This window comes from Phoca vitulina, unplaced genomic scaffold, assembly GCF_004348235.1.
Source record: "Phoca vitulina isolate PV1807 unplaced genomic scaffold, GSC_HSeal_1.0 scaffold10, whole genome shotgun sequence".
Taxonomy (NCBI): Eukaryota; Metazoa; Chordata; class Mammalia; order Carnivora; family Phocidae; genus Phoca; species Phoca vitulina.
The window spans coordinates 15,616,612-15,640,081 of NW_022589713.1; the positions used below are offsets into that span (position 1 = coordinate 15,616,612).

At 40.2% G+C, this 23,470-nt stretch overlaps 1 protein-coding gene across 1 annotated transcript in view; it reads right to left on the bottom strand.

The window, feature by feature from the left end:
- Nucleotides 1-10,616: 10,616 nt before the first annotated feature.
- ATP1B3 (ATPase Na+/K+ transporting subunit beta 3) overlaps nucleotides 10,617-23,470 on the bottom strand; it is a 45,097-nt gene continuing 32,243 nt past the window's right edge. Inside the window, exons 4-7 of the mRNA XM_032408559.1 lie at nucleotides 19,956-20,140; nucleotides 17,759-17,809; nucleotides 13,766-13,852; nucleotides 10,617-11,641 (exon numbers count right to left, since the gene is read on the bottom strand). Of these exons, the coding sequence (XP_032264450.1) occupies nucleotides 11,468-11,641; nucleotides 13,766-13,852; nucleotides 17,759-17,809; nucleotides 19,956-20,140 (497 nt within the window). The 3' untranslated portion in view covers nucleotides 10,617-11,467. The remainder of the gene's footprint in view (nucleotides 11,642-13,765; nucleotides 13,853-17,758; nucleotides 17,810-19,955; nucleotides 20,141-23,470) is intronic.

Below are 23,470 nucleotides of genomic sequence, written 5' to 3' on the forward strand. Positions count from 1 at the left end.
ATTACATTGTCTATATATACCACATCTTCTTTATACACTCATTTGTTGATGGACATCTTGGCTCTTTCCATAGTTTGGCTATTGTGGACATTGCTGCTATAAACACTGGGGTGCAGGTGCCCCTTCGGATCACTCCGTTTGTATCTTTGGGGTAAATACCCAGTAGTGCAATTGCTGGGTTGTATAGTAGCTCTATTTTCAACTTTTGGAGGAACCTCCATATTGTTTTCCAGAGTGGCTGCACCAGCTTGCATTCCCACCATCAGTGTAGGAGGGTTCCCCTTTTTCTGCATCCTCACCAACATCTGTCATTTCCCGCCTTGTTAATTTTAGCCATTCTGACTGGTGTGAGGTGATATCTCATTGAGGTTTTGATTTGGATTTCCCTCATGCCGAGTGGTGTTGAGCACTTTTTCATGTGTCTGTTTGCCATTTGGATGTCTTCTTTGGAAAAATGTCTGTTCATGTCTTCTGCCCATTTCTGGATTGGATTATTCTTTGGGTGTTCTTTATAGATTTTGGATACTGGCCCTTGATCTGATATGTCATTTGCAAATATCTTCTCCCATTCTGTCGGTTGTCTTTTGGTTTTGTCTACTGTTTCCTTTGCTGTGCAAAAGCTTTTTATCTCGATGAAGTCCCAATCGTTCATTTTTGCCCTTGCTTCCCTTGCCTTTGGAGGCGTGTCTAGCAAGAAGTTGCTGCGGCCGAGGTTGAAGAGGCTGCTGCCTGTGTTCTCCTCAAGGATTTTGATGGACTCCTGTCTCACATTTAGGTTTTTCATCCATTCTGAGTCTATTTTTGTGTATGCTGTAAGGAAATGGTCCAATTTCATTCTTCTGCATGTGGCTGTCCAATTTTCCCCACACCATTTGTTGAAGAGACTGTCTTTTTTTCATTGGACATTCTTTCTTGCTTTGTTGTAGATGAGTTGACCATAGCGTTGAGGGTCCATTTCTGGGCTCTCTATTCTGTTCCATTGATCTATGTGTCTGTTTTTGTGCCAATACCATACTTTCATGATGATTACAGCTTTGTAATAGAGCTTGAAGTCCGGAATTGTGATGCCACCAGCTTTGCTTTTCTATTTCAACATTTCTCTGGCTATTCGGGGTCTTTTCTGGTTCCATACAAATTTTAGGATTTTTTGTTCCAGTTCTGTGAAAAAAGTTGATGGTAGTTTGATAGGGATTGCATTGAATGTGTAGATTGTTCTAGGTAGCATAGACATTTTAACAATATTTGTTCTTCCAATCCATGAGCATGGAACGTTTTTCCATTTCTTTGTGTCTTCCTCAATTTCTTTCATGAGTATTCTATAGTTTTCTGAGTACAGATCCTGTACCTCTTTGATTAGATTTATTCCTAGGTATCTTACGGTTTTGGGTGCATTTGTAAATGGGACTGATTCCTTGATTTCTCTTTCTTCTGTCTCATTGTTGGTGTATAGGAATGCAACTGATTTCTGTGCATTGATTTTATATCCTGCCACTTTACTGAATTCCTGTATGAGTTCTAACAATTTTGGGGTGGAGTCGTTTGGGTTTTCCACATAAAATATCGTATCATCTGCAAAGAGAGAGAGTTTGACGACTTCTTTGCCTATTCGGATGCCTTTTATTTCTTTTTGTTGTCTGATTGCTGAGGCTAGGGCTTCTAGTACTATGTTGAATAGCAGTGGTGATAGTGGACATCCCTGCCATGTTCCTGACCTTAGGGGGAAAGCTCTCAGTTTTTCCCCACTGAGAATGATATTCGCTGTGGGTTTTTCATAGATGGCTTTTATGATATTGAGGTATGTACCCTTCATCCCTACAATGTGAAGGGTTTTATTTATTTATTTATTTTTTCAATTTTTTAAGATTTTATTTATTTGACAGAGAGAGAGACAGCGAGAGAGGGAACACAAGCAGAGGGAGTGGGAGAGGGAGAAGCAGGCTTCCCACAGAGCAGGGAGCCCGATGCGGGGCTCAATCCCAGGACCCTGGGATCATGACCTGAGCCAAAGGCAGATGCTTAACAACTAAGCCACCCAGGTACCCCTTGTGAAGCGTTTTAATAAAGAAAGGATGCTGTACTTTGTCAAATGCTTTTTCTGCATCTTTTGAGAGGATCATATGGTTCTTGTCCTTTCTTTTATTAATGTATTATATCACATTGATTGATTTGTGGATGTTGAACCAACTTTGCAGCCCAGGAATAAATCCCACTTGGTTGTGGTGAATAATCCTTTTAATGTACTGTGGGATTCTATTGGCTAGTATTTTGGTGAGAATTTTTGCATCCATGTTCATTCGGGATATTGGTCTGTAGTTCTCCTTTTTGATGGGGCCTTTGTCTGGTTTTGGGATCAGGGTAATGCTGGCCTCATAAAATGAGTTTGGAAGTTTTCCTTCCATTTCTATTTTTTGGAACAGTTTCAGAAGAATAGGTATTAATTCTTCTTGAAACGTTTGGTAGAATTCCCCTGGGAAGCCATCTGGCCCTGGGCTCTTGTTTGTTGGGAGATTTTTGATGACTGCTTCAATTTCCTTGCTGGTGTTGGGTCTGTTCAGGTTTACTGTTTCTTCGTGGTTCAGTTTTGGTACTTTATACATCTCTAGGAATGCATCCATTTCTTCCAGATTGTCTAATTTGCTGGCATATAGTTGCTCATAATATGTTCTTATAATTGTTTGTGTTTCTTTGGTGTTGGTTGTGATCTCTCCTCTTTCATTCATGATTTTATTTATTTGGGTCGCTTCTCTTTTCTTTTTGATAAGTCTGGCCAGGGGTTTATCAATCTTGTTAATTCTTTCAAAGAACCAGCTCCTAGTTTCGTTGATCTGTTCTACTGTTTCTATTTCATTGATTTCTGCTCTGATCTTTATTATTTCTCTTTTCCTGCTGGCTTTAGGCTTTATTTGCAGTTCTTTCTCCAGCTCCTTGAGGTGTAGGGTTAGGTTGTGTACTTGAGACCTTTCTTGTTTCTTGAGAAAGGCTTGGATTGCTATATACTTTCCTCTTAGGACTGCCTTTGCTGCATCCCAAAGATTTTGAACAGTGTGTTTTCATTTTCATTTGTTTCCATGAATTTTTTTAATTCTTCTTTAATTTCCTGGTTGACCCATTCATTCTTCAGTAGGCTCTTTAACCTCCATGTATTTGAGTTCTTTCCAACTTTCCTCTTGCAGTTGAGTTCTAGTTTCAAAGCATTGTGGCCCGAAAAGATGCAGGGAATGATCCCAATCTTTTGGTACCAGTTGAGACCTGATTTGTGCCCTAGGATGTGATCTATCCTGGAGAATGCTCCATGGGCACTAGAGAAGAATGTGGATTCTGTTGCTTTGGGATGAAATGTTCTTAATAGATCTGTGAAGTCCGTTTGGTCCAGTGTGTCATTTAAAGCCTTTATTTCCTTGTTGATCTTTTGCTTAGATGATCTGTCCATTTCAGTGAGGGGGGTGTTAAAGTCCCCTACTATTATTGTATTGTTGTCAATGTGTTTCTTTGATTTTGTTATTAATTGGCTTATATAATTGGCTGCTCCCATTTTAGGGGCATAGATATTTACAATTGTTAGATGTTCTTGTTGGATAGACCCTTTAACTATGATTTAGTGTCCTTCCTCATCTCTTATTATAGTCTTTGGTTTATAATCTAATTTGTCTGATATAAGGATTGCCACCCCAGCTTTCTTTTGATGTCCATTAGCATGGTAATTGGTTTTCCACCCCCTCACTTTCAATCTGGGCGTGTCTTTGGGTCTAAAATGAGTCTCTTGCAGGCTGCCTATTGATGGGTGTTGTTTTTTTATCCAGTCTGATACCTTGTGTCTTTTGATTGGGACAGTTAGCCCATTTACATTCAGGGTAACTACTGAAAGATATGAATTTAGTGCCATTGTATTGCCTGTAAGGTGACTGTTACTGTATATTGTCTGTGTTCCTTTCTGGTCTATCTTACTTTTAGGCTCTCTCTTTGCTTAGAGGACCCCTTTCAATATTTCTTGTAGGGCTGGTTTGGTGTTTGCAAATTCTTTTAGTTTTTGTTTGTCCTGGAAGCTTTTTATTCTCCTTCTATTTTCAATGACAGCCTAGCTGGATATAGTATTCTTGGCTGCATATTTTTCTTGTTTAGTGCTCTGAATATATCATGCCAGTCCTTTTTGGCCTGCCAGGTCTTTGTGGATAGGTCTGCTGCCAATCTAATGTTTCTACCATTGTAGGTTACATATCTCTTCTCCTGAGCTGCTTTCAGGATTTTCTCTTTGTCTCTAAGACTTGTAAGTTTTCCTATCAGATGTTGGGGTGTTGACCTCTTTTTATTGATTTTGAGGGGGGTTCTCTGTGCTTCCTGGATTTTGATGCCTGTTTCCTTCCCCAAATTAGGAAAGTTCTTTGCTATAATTTGTAGCAATATACCTTCTGCCCCTCTTTCTCTTCTTCTTCTGGGATCCCGATTATTCTAATATTGTTTCGTCTTATGGTATCACTTATCTCTCGAATTCTGCCCTCATGATCCAGTAATTATTTATCTCTCCTTTTCTCAGCTTCTTTATTCTCCATCATTTGGTCTTCTATATTACTAATTCTCTCTTCTGCCTCATTTATCCTAGCAATTAGAGCTTCCCATTTTTTATTGCACCTCATTAATAGCCTTTTTTATTACGACTTGGTTAGATTTTAGTTCTTTTATTTCTCCAGAACTGGTTTCTCTAGTATCTTCCATGCTTTTTTCAAGCCCAGCTAGTATCTTTATAATCATTATTCTGAACTCTAGTTCCAACATCTTACTAATGTCCGTATTGATTAGGTCCCTGGCAGTTAGTACTGCCTCTTGTTCTTTTTTTTTTGAGGTGAGTTTTACTGTCTTGTCATTTTGTCCAGAGGAGAATAGATGAATGAGAGAACAAAATGCTAACAGGGTAACAATGACCCCAGAAAAATATACACTAAACAAATCAGAAGAGACCCGAAACTGGGGGGAAAAGAAGGAAAGAAAGAAGGAAAAAAAAAAAGTATAAGATCAGATATGATCAGGCTGGTGAATAGATCAGTGCCACACAATGGATTTTGGAAGTATTTTGGTCTGTTAGAAGAAGCTGCCTCCCAAAATTTTAAAGAAAGAAAAACTTATATATGTACAAAAATAAGGGTAAATACGATGAAGGGATGGAACATGACTGTAAAGATGAAAATTATAAAAGATTTTATAAAAGGAATTGATAAGATAAATTGGTTGAAAAAAGAAAGAAGAGAAATTTAAAAAAAGGAGAGAATGTGATCAGGCAGGAGCCTAGAACAAAGCCATACATTAGAGATTTAGGGTATATTTTGGTCTGTTAGAAGAAACTGTATCCCAAAATTTTAGAGAGGTCAACTGATATATATACAAAAAATAAGGTTAACTACAATGAAGGGATAGAATATGACTCTAAGAATGAAAAATAAAAAAGATTTGAAAAGGGATTGATAAGATGTTGGTTGAAAAAGGGAAAAGAAAAATTCCAAAAAAAATAGAAAAAGAAAAAGAAATTAACTTTGAAAGACTAAAGAATCATGGGGAAAAAAGCCATGGATTCTATGTGCAGTATTCCCCTAGTGCTGGAGTTCTGCCATTCTCATTGATCGGTAAACTTGGTCTTGGCTGGCTGTTCTTGCTGATCTTCTGGGGCAGGGTCCTGTTGCGGTGGTTCCCAAATGTCTTTGCCGGAGGCGGAATTGCCCCACCCTTGCTGGGTCTGGGCTAAGCAATCTGCTCGGGTTTGCTCTCAGGAGCTTTTGTTCCCTACAAGCTTTCTGTACAGCTTTGGAGGCCGAGAGTGAAAATGGCGGCCTCCCAATCTCTGCCCCAGAGGAGCCGAGAACTCGGGGCCCCATTCCTCAGTGAGCCCCCAGAGAAAAGCATCCACTGCATATTTTTCTCATTTAGTGCTCTGAATGTATCATGCCAGTCCTTTCTGGCCTGCCAGGTCTCTGTGGATAGGTCTGTTGCCAATCTAATGTTTCTACCATTGTAGGTTACAGATCTCTTCTCCTGAGCTGCTATTCTCTTTGTCTCTGAGATTTGGAAGTTTCAGCATTATATGTCGGGGTGTTGACCTATATTTATTGAATATTGAGGGGGGTTCTCTGTACCTCCTGGATTTTGATGCCTGTTTCCTTCCCCAAATTAGGGAAGTTCTTTGCTATAATTTGCTCCAATATACCTTCTGCCCCCCTTCTCTTTCCTCTTCTTCTGGGATCCCAGTTATTCTAATATTGTTTCGCTTTATGGTGTCACTTATCTCTTGAATTCTCCCTTCCTGTCCCTGTAGTTTTTTGTCTCTTTTTCTCAGCTTCTTTATTCTCCATCATTTGGTCTTCTGTATCACTAATTCTCTCTTTGCCTCATTTATCCTAGCAGTTAGAGCCTCCATTTCTTATTGCGTTTCATTAATAGCCTTTTTGATTTCAACTTGGTTAGATTTCAGTTCTTTTATTTCTCCAGAAAGGGATTCTCTAGTGTCTTCTGTGCTTTTTTCAAGCCCAACTAGTATCTCTGTAATTGTTATTCTGAACTCTAGTTCCGACATCTTACTTATATCCATACTGATTAGGTCTCTGGCAGTCAGTACTGCCTCTTGTTTTCTTTTTTTTTGAGGTGAATTTTTCCATCTTGTCATTCTTGCAGAAAGTGGTCACTTTTCTATTTATAGAGTTGCAGCTATTCTTTTCTTAGATCTCTGGTTGAGTTTGCAGGTGTTTAGAATTATTTTGATAGCTATCTAGGTGAATTCCTGGGATCAGACAGAATTAAGATCTCCTACTCCTCTGCCATATTGGACCAAGATTCTTCCTCCTGTTGTTCTTTCTTTTGGGATGAATTCCTCCATCTTGGCATTTGTCTAGGTCTCTGTCTTCTGTGTTAGGAAAGCCTGTTATGTTTCCTGCTCTTTATTTTTATTTTTTAATCTTTAAAAAAGATTTTATTTATTCGAGACACAGATAGAGAGCATGAGCAGGGGGAGAGGCAGAGGGAGAGGGAGAAGCAGGCTCCCTGCTGAGTCAGGAGCCCAATGTGGGGCTCGATCCCAAGATCCTGGGATCATGACCTGAGCCGAAGGCAGACATTTAACCATCTGAGCCACCCAGGCACTCCTGTTTCCTGCTCTTTAAAGTAATGGCTATATTAAGAAGAGGTCATATACTGCCCAGGGCCTAACATCTCAGGAAGTGTTTTTGGTGTATGCTGTGTGTACTCTGCTGTTGTATTTTGGCTGTTCTTTTCCTCAGATCAATCCTCTGTAGTTTCTCTTTGCCTGCAGTGTGGACCATTTGGACCTTGTCCACTGTGTGGCGAGTTTTAACCAGGTGTGTTTTGGTCTGTTTGTTAAAAGAGGCTAGATCTTATTTCCCCTAGAGCTGAAGGTTTGCAGCACTCTATGATCAGTAGACTTGGTGCGTGTCGGGGGTGGGGTGGGGTAGTGGTGTGTGGGCTGGTCTTCTAGAGGAGGGCCTGCTGTTGCACTGACTCTTAATCACACTTGCCGTAGTTAGAAGAACCTGCAGAGCGCAGGGGTGCGGGGCTTGGTGTAAGTGGCTCAAGCCTCCACTGTGAGGCGCTGTGCTGCTCACTGAAGTCAGTCCATGCTAACTCACCGGGGTAAAAATGGTATCAGCCGGCTTTGTGCCTGCCACTGTTCAGGAAGTCCTCACAGAAGAGTGAGCAGTCTCCTCTCATTTGTCCTAGGCATCCTTTAGATCCCTGCCTTCGCCCTGTGTGGGAGCCGTCTGCCCACCAGCACAGTGCTCCTGTGTTTTATCTCAGGTGCATGGTTGGATTTCAAAACTCCAAATTTTAGGGATCCAGCACTGTGCAGACCTGCGCTGATCCTCTGGGGGACGGTGTGCTATGGCTAGTGCTGGTTTGTCCCAGAAGGGCAGTCGCATGAATGTGGCAGGGGCTTGGAGTTTATGGTAAAGCACAGCAAGAAGCCAGAGTCCCAGGTTAGCTGCAGGTGCCTCTGCTTGTATGCTAATGGATGGCACCTGCCAGCTCTTTTGTCCTGTGAGAGGCTGTGTCCTCCCCCAAATGCACTCTAAGAAGGGGAACTGTCTGTCCCAGAGTGACCCCGGGGATCCTTGGACCACGCTGTCCCCTCCTAGGCCTCTGCCCTCCTTCTCCACGGGAGCAGTGCTACGCCCGCCTGACTCCACCCATCGATGGCACGGACTTCTAAAACTTCAGACATTGAGCTCTGCTGCTTGTAAAAACTTGCGATGATCAGTGCCTCTCATTTGCCTCCAATGTGGTTTGGGGAAAGTGTTCTTCTTGTGCTATGCCCTGTGTTCTAAACTCGCTCTATCTTCTCTATGATCAGGGCTCCCTCCCCTCTGCAGCACCCACCATCCTTTTCTCTCCCAAAACCGCACTTCCTATCTTCCACCATGTGGCCTCTTTTCTCCCTCTAGTTGTGCATTTTGTTTTCTCAGTCCTCAGATCAATTTCCTGGGTATTCAGAATGATTTGATATTTATCTGTGTTCGAGGGATGAGGCAAGCACAGAGTCCCCCTACTGCTCCACCATCTTAACTCCCCCCCTTTTTATTATTTTGGGGGGGTGTTTAGTTTTGGTTCTTTGTGTTGCACTGTATTCCAGATCACTGATCAGTTCTTCTGCATCCTCTAATCTGTTGGTTCCTTCTAGTGTATTTTTATTTTATTCAACTAAAGTGAGTACGCACCAGGGTGTCCCGGTGTGCACCACACTGCTAAGAGGTCAGGGCCTCACGGACAGTAGACTGATTACAGTGCCTGGGCCCAGCTCCCATCTGTGATATTAAGGTGGAGGATGAATGTCAATGGTAGCGATCACCAGCCCCTCCAACCCAGAGTTCCAACAGCTCCCCTCCATTTGGTAGAGTTTCAGTACCGTAATTTTTATATCCATTGCCCTTTTAAATGGCAGTTTTCTGTGCCCTCAGGCAGACCAATCTCTTCAGTCTTTCAGTAGTATTCCACCCCACTGCAACAGTGTCAGGGTTTCCCTTTGTTACGGTCTTGTCCCTCTTACCATTCTCCATGTAGTCTATCTTGTTGTGCAGCTGTCCAGTTAGCAGTCTTACAGAGAAACTGCTCTATAAATATGTGTAGATTTGGTTATGTCTGTGGAGGGGAGTTAAGGGTCTTTCTACCTTGCCATCTTGGACCCTCTCCCCCTAACCTGCTGAATATTTAAGTGTCAGCTAAAGTCAACCGACAGTTGAATCTTCGCCTACTAGTCAAACTAGTGCTAGGCCCAATCACCGAGGATGCAAATCCGGTTGTCTTTAGTCCTTTTCCCTTGTTATTCAAACTGTGGTCTCTGAATAACCAGCATAGCCATGCCTTAAGAGACTCCATCTCCAACAATTTCCTCTGGAATAAGAATCTGCATGTTAAGATGTCTGGTGAAGTTCTGAGGAAAATGTGAAATGAAGCAGAAATGCAGACTCAGAGATTGTGTCCAGAGTCCCTTTCATTCCCAGACTCTTCATCTGCATCACGCTGGCCCAGCTCCTTCCGATCCTCCCGTCCACATGACACTCATCTCTTGAGAGGGACCTTCCTAGGGCGGTCATACCCCACCTCCTTGGACTCTTGCACATCACTGCCATTACCGTGATTATCACGCCATAGCTTGTCCCAGAGCCTGTTCCATTCCCCTCTCATCTTCGAGAGCCCGTGTCTTTGTCTCCGTATCCTCAGTCTGGCACATCATTACCTGACACACAGCGGGCCTGCGATAGTTGTTAGCCCCTAATTTCAGTAGAGCCAGGAATTGGGTAGGTGAGCTGAGGTCACACAGCAGTCAGGGGGTTGAGCCATACCCAAACTCCTGAACCAGGGAGGTACAAGTATCATTCAGTGACTTCTGTGTATATCTCATCCCAGAGCCCACTGCCCCATTTGGGTTATCTCCATTCTTGCTTTGTGTTCTAAGAACTAGTTTGTTTTTATCTAAGCTCATTAGAACAGAACTTTCATCTGTTATACTTCAAAGAAAGACGCAAAAATGCAAATTTAATGGAATCCATAATGTGAATTCCCCAAGAGCCAAAACTGACAGTGGACCAGCTTAACGGGCGCTCTAGCTGTAGCCCATGACATTGCTCTAGCATCGTAGCATCTGTAAAATGGTTTTCCACTCTTGAGAGAGTGGAAAGGAAAATCAAAGCCCCAAGACCTTTGCTTTATTAACAGCTCCTAGTTGCAAAGGTTTCAAGAACAAAGATCTGTTATCACCGAGATCTTCGTGGCAGAGACCCCCCCGTGGGGTGGAGAGGCTGCCACTGGGTCAGCGAGGCCTGTCTGGCCGGTCAAGACCACGTGGTGCATTCGTGCTCCCTCCAGACCGCTGTTCCTGGGCCAGATGGCCTGCATCCCACTCGGCCTGGCCCGCACCAAGACAAGGAAAACCGAAAATGTCAGCTTTGGCCTTTTTACGGATAAAAATCAAAAACTGGCTTCAACCACAGATCATATAGGGAGCACACCTTTATCAATGGAGGAGAAAGAATTATGACAAAGAATCATACCAATACACATGGATAGGAGAAAATATTTCACAATAGTCAAAGAATGCTGAAATAAAACTGGTTTGAAGCTTTGAATAAGTTCCAAGTTTTTATATTTTACAACTGATATTTTTATTAGAGTCCACAGTCTGCTAAATAAAAGCAGTAACAAGATATTTCACAAACTATTATACAATTTAAATCATATGAATTTAATTTCATAAAAAATTAGGTGCATATTCATCGTGGCTAACTTAAAAATGCTGTTTCGTCTATGGTCTAAAATACTTTATTATGAGAGATTTAGTTCCAGCACTAAAAATAATCCCATCGGTATATATATTTTTTACATGGTTTACAACATAAAGTTTGTGCTCTTAATCAAAAAGATCCACAGACTAATTCAGCATGTAAAAAATAATTTTACAAAACATCAAGTCAACCTTTCAAATCCACTTTTATTTTGTTTTTCCTCCTCCCATACAGAACTTCTTCCCACACCACATTTCTTGAAGCTAGAGTCACTCACGTGATGATGTTCAGGTACCATTTTATCCCTAAAACGTGGCTGGCATCAAAATATGACAGTTAACCAGTGTTAAATCTATAAAATATTTACATAGCACGGCACATTAAGCTTTAGACACTCGGCAATTAAACCACATAAGAATAAGACCAGACCCCATCCCACGTGTTCGGAGTTGGTGCTCACGGCCCCCATCTGGCGACTGTACGTGGTTCAAAAGGCAGCAGAGGCATCAGGCAGTTACGTGAGAGGACACTGAACACTACGGTCTGGAAGCACATTAGCATGTTACCCCAGTGTCATGTACCACCACCCCACCTTTCTCCAAGGTGGTCTCATGATTCTAGAATGGCAGGTCCAGCTGATACAAAATGAAGACAGACAACACAACATTTACTCTGTGGAGATACCCTAATTCCTACTATGCGCGTGCTGTGACTTTGAACACAACTCGTCCTAAAAACTTGTCACGATCATCCTCGTTTTTTAGGTTGGGTGATCCATCAATCTTGCACTCGACTGTTACTTCATTTACGGTACTGCTGGTGGCATTAAAGGAGACCTGGACAGCAACTAATGGCTGCAGATAACTCACCTGGCAAATGAAGGAAAATACGTGAATTCCAATTCTATGGTAACTTCATTTACACTTTTATCAGGAGTTGGTTTGAAGTTTTAAAAACAAGTTTTAATCTATTACATGTTTTGTTTTTCTTTTGAACTGGATACTCATTTATTTTTCACTTAAGTTTTTATGGAAGTGTTCAGATGGCTATGAATGTTCCTGTAAGCACTGCACAGGTTGGGTCTCATTATCATTTTTTAGATACTCTATAATCTGGGTTTGAGTTTCCCCTTGCACCCAAGGACTACCTTACTGATTACTTAGATCTCCTAGATCCTTACTTACAGTTGCTGTGTAATTTGATGCAAATATATTCCTAACTGTATTACCATCACTGTGGTTTCTAGACCTTTTCCTTCACTAAAAGGAACTAGGGGGCTGATTCCAGAACTGGGGCAGAGAAAGTACAAGATGAACATGGAACATCTTGTAGTGCCAGAAAGTAAGGAGGTGCTCAGAGAATCGTGGGAACACGTCTAAGGGACACAGGAGCCAGCCTGAAGGTTTCTCACTGGCCAAATCTGGGACAATTTTAGTATCAAAATAAATAGAACTGACAATAAGAGTCCATGAGACTATAAATAAACGGTGGAGAAGGCAAAGCTCTTTCTCGGAGCAGAATGCCAACTAGTAAATGGAGGAAAGAAAGATGGAATTAGAAAAACATCTGGGAACACTCCTATTAGTTGATTCAGGCAAGAATCAACACATGCTTAAAGCTAGGGGAGAGAGCACCTGGGTGGCTCAGTCGGTTAAGCGACTGCCTTTGGCTCAGGTCATGATCCTGGAGTCCCGGGATCGAGTCCCACATCGGGCTCCCTGCTCAGCAGAGAGTCTGCTTCTCCCTCTGACCCTCCCCCTTCTCATACTCTCTCGCTCTCTCATTCTCTCTCTCAAATAAATAAAAAATCTTTAAAGCTAGGGGAGAAACAGAATTGTGTCGACTCTCCAAGTATTCTCTCCACATGATACTTGCTGATTACAAAAGAAAAAAAAGAACTTCACAGCAGAGAAACCTGGCTGTTAAAGTGTTCAAGGTTACCATCACACTAATGTGACCAATCAGTGCCACATTCCTCCTGATACTATGTTCTGAAAATGTAATATTTCTTCTGAGGCATTCCTGCCAAAAATGTACAACCTACATTTAATCATGAAAAACATCAAACTCAAATTGAGGAACATAAACAAATAGGCCCAAAAAAAGTCCTGTACTCATTTTTGAAGAGTACCAGGGCATAAAACAGACTGAGGAACTGTTCCAGGTTATAAGTGACTAAAGATGTAACAATGTGATACCCTGCACCAGGAAAACACTTTTTCTTTTGCAAGAAAGAACGTTACTGGAACAATTGGTAAAATTTCAACAAGGTCTGTAGACTGGATGATAGTATTGTTTTAACGTTAATTTCCTTTGGTAACTCTATTATGGTCATATAGAATGTCCTTATTTTTAGGAAAATAAAACAAGCATTTAGTGTAAAGAGGCACCATGTTTATAACTTAATCCCAAATGGTTCAGGAAAAGAAATTATACATAAATGGAGACTGGTAAGACAAAGCAGGTAAAATATTACCATTTGGGAAATCTGGGGAAAGGGTCTACAGGACTTCTTTGTATTACTCTAGCCACTTTATTTTTTCACCTCTGTGCACATTCAATGCACATTCTAAAGAAAGAGAAAATGGGGGGCGCCTGGGTGGCTCAGTCGTTAAGCGTCTGCCTTTGGCTCAGGTCATGATCCCAGGGTGCTGGGATCGAGCCCCGCATCGGGCTCCCTCCTCCGCGGGGAGGCCTGCTTCTCCCTCTCCCACTCCCCCTGCTTGTGTTCCCTCTCTTGCTGTGTCTCTCTCTGTCAGATAAATAAATAAAATCTTTAAAAAAAAAAAAAAAAGAGACAATGGTATTTTATAAGTTTTGAACTGTAGATGTGGGATCTCTACTTGGCATCACCATTTATAGTTAAAGACCAGAGTAGAGGATGCAGAAGTTACACAGGGCATATGTCTGCCTACCCCAGACAAGTGACATTTCAATACAGATGTGCCAGTTCCCCAAGAGTCACAACCACTTACAAACTTCTAAGTACTTACATGCAGTTTTTTCCCATAATATGGAAAATATTTTAAATCTATAAGTCCATTGGGAGGATAAGTTGATAGAGCTGCTGTGTTTTCAGTCTAAAGGAGAAAACAAGAGAAACCTCTTTTTTTAGGCCACAAAAAAACAACTTAAAAATATATAAAGGAGTATCAATTATGAACAGTATGGTGATTCTACAATGATGTTCCAACTGCATTAATTACAAGTATATTTTTGAGAACAGACGTGTTAATCTTGGCTTAAATCCTTTGACACAAAACTATCCTGATTCTTCTCACATTTCCTGATATTAGCCTACAAGCTTTTCCAGAAGAGTCCCTTCTAACTTATAGCCAGATCTGTTCATGCACTGTCTAAACATCTTACCTGCCTTCCAACTACCCAATGCCAGTTCTCCAGCCATTGACAGCAGGAAGGCAGCGGTCTATAGGGGACCAATATATTCCTGAACTGATTTAAAATACTGTGCTTCCAGACTGTAAACAATAGCTGCCACACTGCAGAATGCAGGATTCAGGCCTGGGAGGCAGCAAAAGTTTCCTGTGATTAGTAACTAACGGTAACCAGAAGGGGAAATTATGATGCAACTGCCAAAAACTACTAGGAAAAATTTAAGGTCCTCCAAGCAAAACTCTTAACCAATTTAAAGACCCTTAAATTTAAGAGCACATGCAAATCAAAGTAATCGAATTTACTGGAATTATATTCCATGTATTTAAAAAACTGGTAAATGTGACCAACAGACAAATTAATCATCCATAATCGAACTCATTCATGCTATTATTTCTATTCTTCTTGATAGACAATGAGAATTCTCAGGTAACACATTCTGAATAGGACTAATTTTAACAACTGTAACACACACTGAATAGATGACAAATCAATGACAAGAGCGGTGGAATTAAAATAATTCCATGAATTAAAATAAAACAATAAATGCTTGAATTCTAGATTTAAATGCACTAATTTCTGTTTTTGAAAGCACACAGCAAAACTAAGCGTCTCCTCTAAGGAGAAGTCCTCCTCCTCTGCTTATGTAACGATGAGTAGCACATGTGACAGACAAGTGACACAGCAAGACGACAGCACAACGCACAGAATGACGATACCCCACAAAATGGACAAGCTCTCAAGATCGAGGTCAAAGGTAAGTGGAAAGAATAGGAGATAACAAAGCTAAGAGAAACTGTAGAAGCCATTTTCAACCACTACCCTACATTTGTACTCTATAAAGAAAAAACAATCACTGTGATGAGTGCCTTTCTATTAACTGCTTTTGTTTAACGTATTTTCTCTTAATACATGAGCTTAATTCACAGAAACAGAGATGTTCCCCAACATGTAAAGGAGATTTTCTGTGGATTACATTTTATTGAGTTGGTATTTCCAGCAAGACGCCCCATTTAACTTCTTTTAGGCCCAACACCCTTCTGTGGACAGGATCAATTACCAAGACGAGAACTGAGGCTCAGTTAAGATCACCCAGGTGTGACTGACTCTTAACTGTTCTCTTGGTTTGTACCAAAAACGTTGGCAAGCTTTTACTTGTACTTTATGAAATATTGAAGTGCATATCTGAAAAGTGATAACTTGAGGGTGAAGCATACATGTCCTAGTTTTCTGAGTATATGAATGACATCTTTGGAAACTAGGAGCAACTAAGTCGAAGAATCTATTAATAGTCACTAAGTTTTAAAATGAGTGTAGAATGAGTGTATTTTCTTCTACACACTCACCACCCTTAAGATTTGAACACAAACTAAATGTTCTAAGCAGTGTTTATCTCTGGGTAGCATTTACCAATTTTTTTTCTTCTGCATTTTTCTATATATTCCTAAATGAAGAGCATTCACTTTTATAGAAAAATAAAATGTTGAAAAAGACATAAATTGAATATTCTATCTTGTAGGAACCATCTTTTAAATTAAATGCCCGAGAGCATGTTGTCATCAATATTTTGGTATCTTGTGTAAAACACTTAAGCAGATCAAACTATGTAATACATTTATATCTTCTCTTGTGTTCTTAAAAATAAGTCAACTAAAGAATTTAAAGAACACTTGATATAGACAAATGTAATGGAAAACATGATGATGATCTGCAGTAAATGTTCCCATCTGCTCTAGAGCCACACCTCTAAAATGTACACACTCCGCCTGATTACTCCTTTGTGACTGGCCTAGTACAATGCAGTTTTAACAAACTTTCTAAAAACAAACTGATTCCCCAAGTAAATAAAATTCCCATCTATGCTTTACATACATCTTCAAACAACAAACTGAAATTTAGTCATCAATCAGGATTTTTCATTACCATTTCCACCAACTATTCTAGAAGCAAAGGATACACAATAGATAAAAATCCATTTAAAACCCTAAGGGAACAGTTACACGGAGTTGTTTCTACTGGCCAACAGTTTACAAAATTGACATCTTAGGAAAGGAGTTTACAGCTTTTGCCCTTCTGGCCAAAATGTGTTTTCCTTTCTTAGTAGTGTTGGCTCCACAGAGCCACTCTCCCGAAGCTCATCCACCTAGTCTGCTCACAAGCAAAGCAAAAGCTCCCACATACAGGTACACTGTCATGAAATTAGCACTTCTACCTGGCTGAAGTCTAGCACCTAAGTCTCGGGAATTTTCTGTTGGAAAGACTTGCAAGCAAGGAGGATAATAAAGAGTTACTTTTTCTGAATCTTTCTCGTAGCCATAATGTTTTCTTGTCTTAAGAGATGAGAGAATCTGCTTAGATTTTCAGAAGGATTTGTTTATCAAGAAAAGCTCAGCTTAGATGTAGCATCTGGTTTTAAGTAACATACTGGCTGACTCGACTCTGGTATAAGGAGGTAAAGTGAATTGCCTATGGTTCACACATGTATACTTCAACCCAGATGAGAATCCATAAATTTCCTGGCTTTTTATTCTACTCTTTTGAATAAATATTCGAAAGAAATTATTTAAAGATACTAAAGCAGGAGTTCTCAAAATGTGAGCCCGAGACCATCAGCATCACCAACACCTAGAAACTTCAGTTAGAAAAGTTTGGGCCTCATGGGCCTCACCTCAGAACTACTACTGAGTCAGAAACTTTGGGAATGGTACCCAACAAGCCCTCCAAGTGATTCTGATGCATGAAGGAATTTGAGAACCACTGAGCAAGAAATTTCTGCCCAAATAAGAAATCCATTCATGGCTAAAAGGAAGACTGTTTTCTCCACAAACAACTTTAGAAGTAATTTCAATGTAACATTTCAAGTAAGATACTTTCAACACAGATTTGGGGTTGGAATGCTAAATTTTGCACAACAGTAAAATTAAATTTAGAGGGGCGCCTGGGTGGCTCAGTCGTTAAGCGTCTGCCTTCGGCTTGGGTCATGGTCCCAGGACTCCCTGCTCTGCAGGAAGCCTGCTTCTCCCTCTCCCACTCCCCTTGCTTGTGTTCCCGCTCTGTCAAATGACTAAATAAAATCTTTAAAATAATAGTAAAATTAAATTTAGAGCTTAACATTTTCTCCTAAGAACTCTTACCCATCATTTACATATTTGTCTTAGTTGCACTTGCAGCATGGAGAGAAAACAAAAGAAGTTATGAGATGAAAACTGCATAGCACTCTGGAAAAAAAGTAGGGATAGGAGGAATATTGCCACTGCCTTAAGGCAAATGTACCATGTTTCATGAACTCTCAGATGCCACTTTGTACACCAATTTATGTATTATTAATAAAGAAAAAAATCTTATGATACACTATTAAGACACCATCCATTATAAGGCCAACCCCCATTTCAGTGTTATTAAGCTAGAAAAAAGTGAATCAATGCACATGGAAAACACATCTTTTTTGATTTATCATTTGCAAATTAAGAAGGGCTCGACACCCAAAGTTTGGTGGAATTTTATTCTTCTAAGACTGGCACTACAGAGGACTTTTAAAATACTAAGATATACTAAAGCTTTAAAAGAAGTTGGGTTATTTTTTGAATACTAACCTTTGAAGTACATTCTATCCTTGGTTCTCCTTGAGGTTTTAATCCAATTATCTAAGGTAAAGAAAAACTGGTTAATTGAAACATCACAAACATATATAAAAGAACCTCCTGTTTTGTTGCTGGGGACCCAGGGGTGGACGGGTTGAGAGGAATACCAACTCGGTGTATTGAAACTGTTACATCTGCCTTTTAATTTTATTTTAGAGGATTAGAATGGACTTTTCAATATAATAATCTTACCAATTAGCTGTCTTATTACTGTACTGGGGCAATTTAGAAAAATCCGTTACTGAAGAACTGAGTAAAACATAGTATTACACTTTGCTACCCTTAAAACAAGAAACAAACAGAAACCTTTAATGCTAACAGTAAGAACTGCAGAAGCATAAAACTGTTTTTCATGAAAATGTATTAGGTCAAAACCTCAACATGTTTCCATAAAGTTTCCATGGAGCCTTACCATGTCTCACATCTGTCTGTTCCACAAAATGCATACATTGGGGAGAATCCCATTTTAAGATACAGCACAGTTCGGCTGTATGAAATGAGGCTACTTTCATGTATGGAGTGGATATAACTAACTCTTCATGGCAATTTATCCCATCTCTTTTGTGGGAGGATCTTTTTATGTTTTGAATTTACATGCATTTTATATGCAAATGCCTGTAAAATGTAAACATTTCTCCCGAAAGAGAAGTTTTGTGGCAACCTAAGTAATATCAACAGCAGTAACAATCCTTGCCCATGTGATGGACTTTGGAACAAACTATACTGGGATTCAACCCCCTGCTACACTCAGCATGCACAGCTCCTGAATGATCCCAGCTTGGGCCTGATATGTTGTCTTCTTGTCGTGTCCTGTAAAGCTATGCCCCATCAGCAGGTGTAATCCTGACCCTCATCATTCAAAGAGGACATACTGAAAGAGAAAATAAACTTGAAGGGATGGTCCTATAGGAGAAGGAACTGAACTTCTCTTGACTTTATATTGGGAGTAGATTTTCCAGGAATCTAGATGTTATGAAGATACTCCTGGAAGGCTGCAATTGTAAAAGGCATTCCTGTTAAGCTAAATAAATTTAATTCATCTTACAAGCTAGATTGTCTAGTGTCCCATTACTCTTGGCTTATTTTGTTAACCTTAATTTCAATAAAGTCTTGCTGAACCATCCCACTGTAATTATTAAGGTACCTATTATGTGTCAGGCAGTGTTTCAGAATGATCTCTAGAGTGTCCTGGGATCATGAGGAAACTGTCATTGTCCACGTGGGGAAAGGAGGGGAGGCTGGAGGGGCATCAGTCTGGGCACTTCAGGATCTAGCTGGTTCTTTCATTTAGCAGTGCCAAGGGATGATAGCAATTTGCTCATCAAGGGCAACTTTAGCGAGCTATAAACTCATGCATGATCTTGAGAGGTCTACACCTGCTTAAAAAGCTGCTTTTTCTTTACTCTGAGTAAATGATCAGGAATAACCACCTCATTCTTTACGGGAGGCCCTATAGGTCTCGATAGGACAACTGTATCAGAACACAGCTCTGCAGTACAGTATTTATAAAGCCGTAAGGCACAGGGGTTAGAGAGCACTTCATTACATACGGATGCACAATCACCCCAAGTCATTTTTACTTACACATAGAGACGCTAACGAGCTTCTTAACTTGCTAATGGCTATATAATTCAGGCACTTCCTCTGTATACCAAAGCAAAATGCTACTACTTTGGTTACAACACCCTACTGAGCTCATTATAATGCAGTTTTATTTGTATGTCTACTTTTTAATTATATGTACATAAACTATAAAACTATGCTTTGCTACTAAATATTCAGAAAAAGTTTAAACCAAGACCTTATAGATTCTCAATGGAATTTTAAATATTACAATACAAGACTCAAAAGATGAGCACTGCACATTAAAAAAACCATGCTCTGGTTATGACAACCTGAATACCTGCCCCTTGAAGCATTCATCTATGCCTAAATGCACATAACTAAGAAGGGAAAAGCTGACGCTGTTGTACTTCCCTAATCCATGATTTAATGAACCAGTCTTAGTTTTTTTCTGTATTTTCCAAAGGTCAATTAATACCGTGGCTAATCTTTTATGCGAGTCGCCCCTAAATGAGATAAAAAATAGTTGCCAGCTTCTTCATAGAGGCTACTAGAAAAAAGCAGCAGCAGCAAAATATGTACATACTCTGTTCATTTTCACAAGAACACAAGGATGTCCTCTGGAGTAGCCAAACTCTGGATCATCCACACCACTGCATGCTTCAAGTAAGGCAACAGGAAACTGACATGCACCATAAACTGGACCCTTCTGTTCAAAAAGTGCTCCATCAGGACAGGCTGTGAGATTCTTCTGTTCTTCTAAATCGTATGCTAAAAAGGAAACATACATGTGTACACAGATCAGCCAGAAACAGTTCTTAAACACAACCAGGAACACATCATCCTTTGGATGACACTTTTCAAAAACAAAAACAGCAATGCTGATTACTAGATTATTCTGGGGAAAGAATGTTAAGTTTGTTCCCTTAACTTTTTGATGTTTACTCCATTTCAACGATGACACCAACTGGATTACAGATCAGTCTCTGTCACCATTAGGTGGCGCCAGCCACGGCTATAGCTTTATCTGAATGCCTCCAATGCTCATGGCCCAAAAGATAGCGGTGGTAACCTATAAACTTGTCACATCACTGTGTCGTACACCTGAAACTAATGTAACATTATGTGTCAACTATACTCCCATAAAAAAGGATACAGTGGTGAGAACATAAAAAGGCACTGCGGCTGCCCTTACGGATTTTACAGTATAATGGGGAAAACAGACATTAAATCTAACAATCATAACTGAAGGGCCTAAAGATCTATAGTGCTATGGCAGTCTAGTCTGCAGGGACCGCAACAAAGCTGAGCATCAAGGGGCACCTGTGAGTTAACGTTAACTTAGAGAAGGGTGTTTTTAGCAGAAAGAGAGGTAACATCTTAGATAAACGCCAAGTGATAAAGGAGTCAAATGGTCACAACCTGGAGATGGGGAAGAAAGGAGAGGGAAAGATACACAATGGGTTTTTGGCTGTTTGCTCCACACTAGCACAGTGTTAGGCAAGAATGGCACAACAATGAGCAAGCCTGATGTGGTCCCTGCCCTCAACGAAGGTGTTTACTGAGACACACTCATAAATAGCTAAGATACGCTACAGCAGTACCTCCATTAAGAACTACTGGTGTGTGGGTACAACTGGTACCAGAAAAAGGCCACCTAAAGTGAATTCAACCAAAACAGGAACAAAAATTTCAAAGTAAATGTGTGGAGTTTTTTTAAAGATTTTATTTATTAGAGTGAGAGAGAGAGCGTGCGCGCACAAGCTGGGGGAGTGCCAGGCAGAGGGAGAAGCAGACTCCCTGCTGAGCAGGGAGCCCGACGTGGGGCTCGATCCCAGGATCCCAGGCTCATGACCTGAGCTGAAGGCAGACGCACAACCACCTGAGCCACCCAGGTGCCCCAGTAAATGTGTTTATAAGAAAGTGTAGACCTTTACTTTGGAAAACAATTGTCAAAATATCTTTGGTTTCATCTTTTATTTATCAAAAATTAGGATATAATTGTAAATTATGTACTCATTTAGGGGCGCCTGGGTGGCTCAGATGCTGGGCGGGGAGCCTGCTTCTCCCTCTGCCTCTGCCCCTCTCTCTCTCTCTCTCTTTCTGACTTTCATGAATAAATAAAAAAACAAAAACAAAAAATGTAAATTATGTACTCATTTAAAAGGATTCAAATATTTGGAAGATAGGGTTAAACTTCTACAACACAATAGGTTCCTCACAACATTCATCACTTCCTTTTTGCCTTTGGTGGCACAATCATAAGGATCATTTTGCAAGAAATATTCCGAGGCCTTCACCAATTTCCCCCAAAGTTTTGACTGCATATACCTTTTTTTTTTTTTTTTTTTTTTTTAATATTTTATTTATTTATTTGAGAGAGAGAGAATGAGAGAGAGCGAGTACATGAGAGGGGGGAGGGTCAGAGGGAGAAGCAGACTCCCTGCCGAGCAGGGAGCCCGATGCGGCACTCGATCCAGGGACTCCAGGATCATGACCTGAGCCGAAGGCAGTTGCTTAACCAACTGAGCCACCCAGGCGCCCTACATATACCTTTTGGTATAGGTCAGTTCATCAGTGACCATTTTTGTATCATGCCATGTTCCACTTCAATACAAAATCATTCTAATGCAAGGAGCTGTAATGATGAATGGTCAGATTATGAAGACCCCCCTCCCCCCAAGTCCAAGGCATGATGGGACATAGATCACTAATCCCAGACAGAGTAACCAAAGAGCCCTATACACCTGACGAAAACCTAAAATAAGAAAAAGAAAGGTCAACAAGAAAGGAAAAGGGAAGACCTGAAAGGAAAGGAAAGCCCTGAAAGGAAAAAGGTTAATCTGAACAAAATAAAACTTTAAATTTTAAGCGGTATCCATTGAAAAAAAAGACCATGTATCTTTTAAACAGAGATGGTACCTTTTAACATGAGAAAGGCTTTCCTAAAACTCAGCAATGACAACTGAAAGTTAAAAGGGAGGAGGGGTTGAAGGTTAAATTTGAGTTAAAAGTAAGTCCCCTAGAAAGCATAATACAGTAAAACAGAAAATGAGAGAAAAACAAGACATCCAAGACCCAACTAACAGAGTAATTCTAGAAAGAACCAGAAAATGGAGTTGAGGAAATTATCAAAGTAATAATAGAAGATAATTTCCTTGAACAGGAGAACCTAAGCCTTCATCCTGAAAGATCCCTCCCCATCAAGTTCCCAGTAAAGTGATTATTTTAGAGACTGAAACCAAAACAAATTTTAGAACCCAAAAGAAATACATTTAGAAACAGAATTAAAAAACCAGCTTTGCAAAGGAGAAAAAGGCAAAAACAAAGGAACTAAAATTCTATATACAGCTAAACTATCACCTATAAATGCAGAATTAGGTCATTTTCAGAAATGAAAGGACTCAAAATTTACCTCTCATGTCTCTTATGAAGTTACTTGAAATAGATATACCCCATTAAACTAGGCAGTAAATTAAGAAAAAAGAAGGCATGAGCCAAGAAACAGTGGATCCAACTAAAGTGATAAAAAGGAGTCCCAAAAATGACAGCTGGATAGTTAAAGGCCTAAACAATTACCCGTAGACTATGGCAGGAGGGGAAAAGCTCTAAAGAGTTTTCCAGAAAAAAAAGGGACTCGAGGATACCTCAAATGACAGTGTACAAATAAGGAAGTCAGAAGAGTGTCTACAGATGATAGAATAAGACATAAAGACTAAATATAAAAAGGTGACCAATAATGAAACTAAAAATAGTAATTCAATTATTGAACCCGGTGGGTGGGTGGGGGACGTCTGAGGCATGTGAGGTAAATCGTCATCTGTCATGGCAGGAAGTAAAGACGATGTATAAAAGTGATAAATCAAGAACCAGCAGGAAAATTTAATATTTAGAGATACAGACAAAAATACCGTTAAGAGAAAGTTCAAAACCATGAAGTTCTTTCCCACTGAACATGTATCCAGAATCAGATTATTCACAACCTCCACTGCTTCCTCTCTTGCCATGCCACCATTCTACTCCTCTGGATTAGTGTAATGGCCTCCTAACTAGCTTCCCTGTTGCCCCCCATAGTCTCAAAAAAGCAGCCTGAGTGATCCT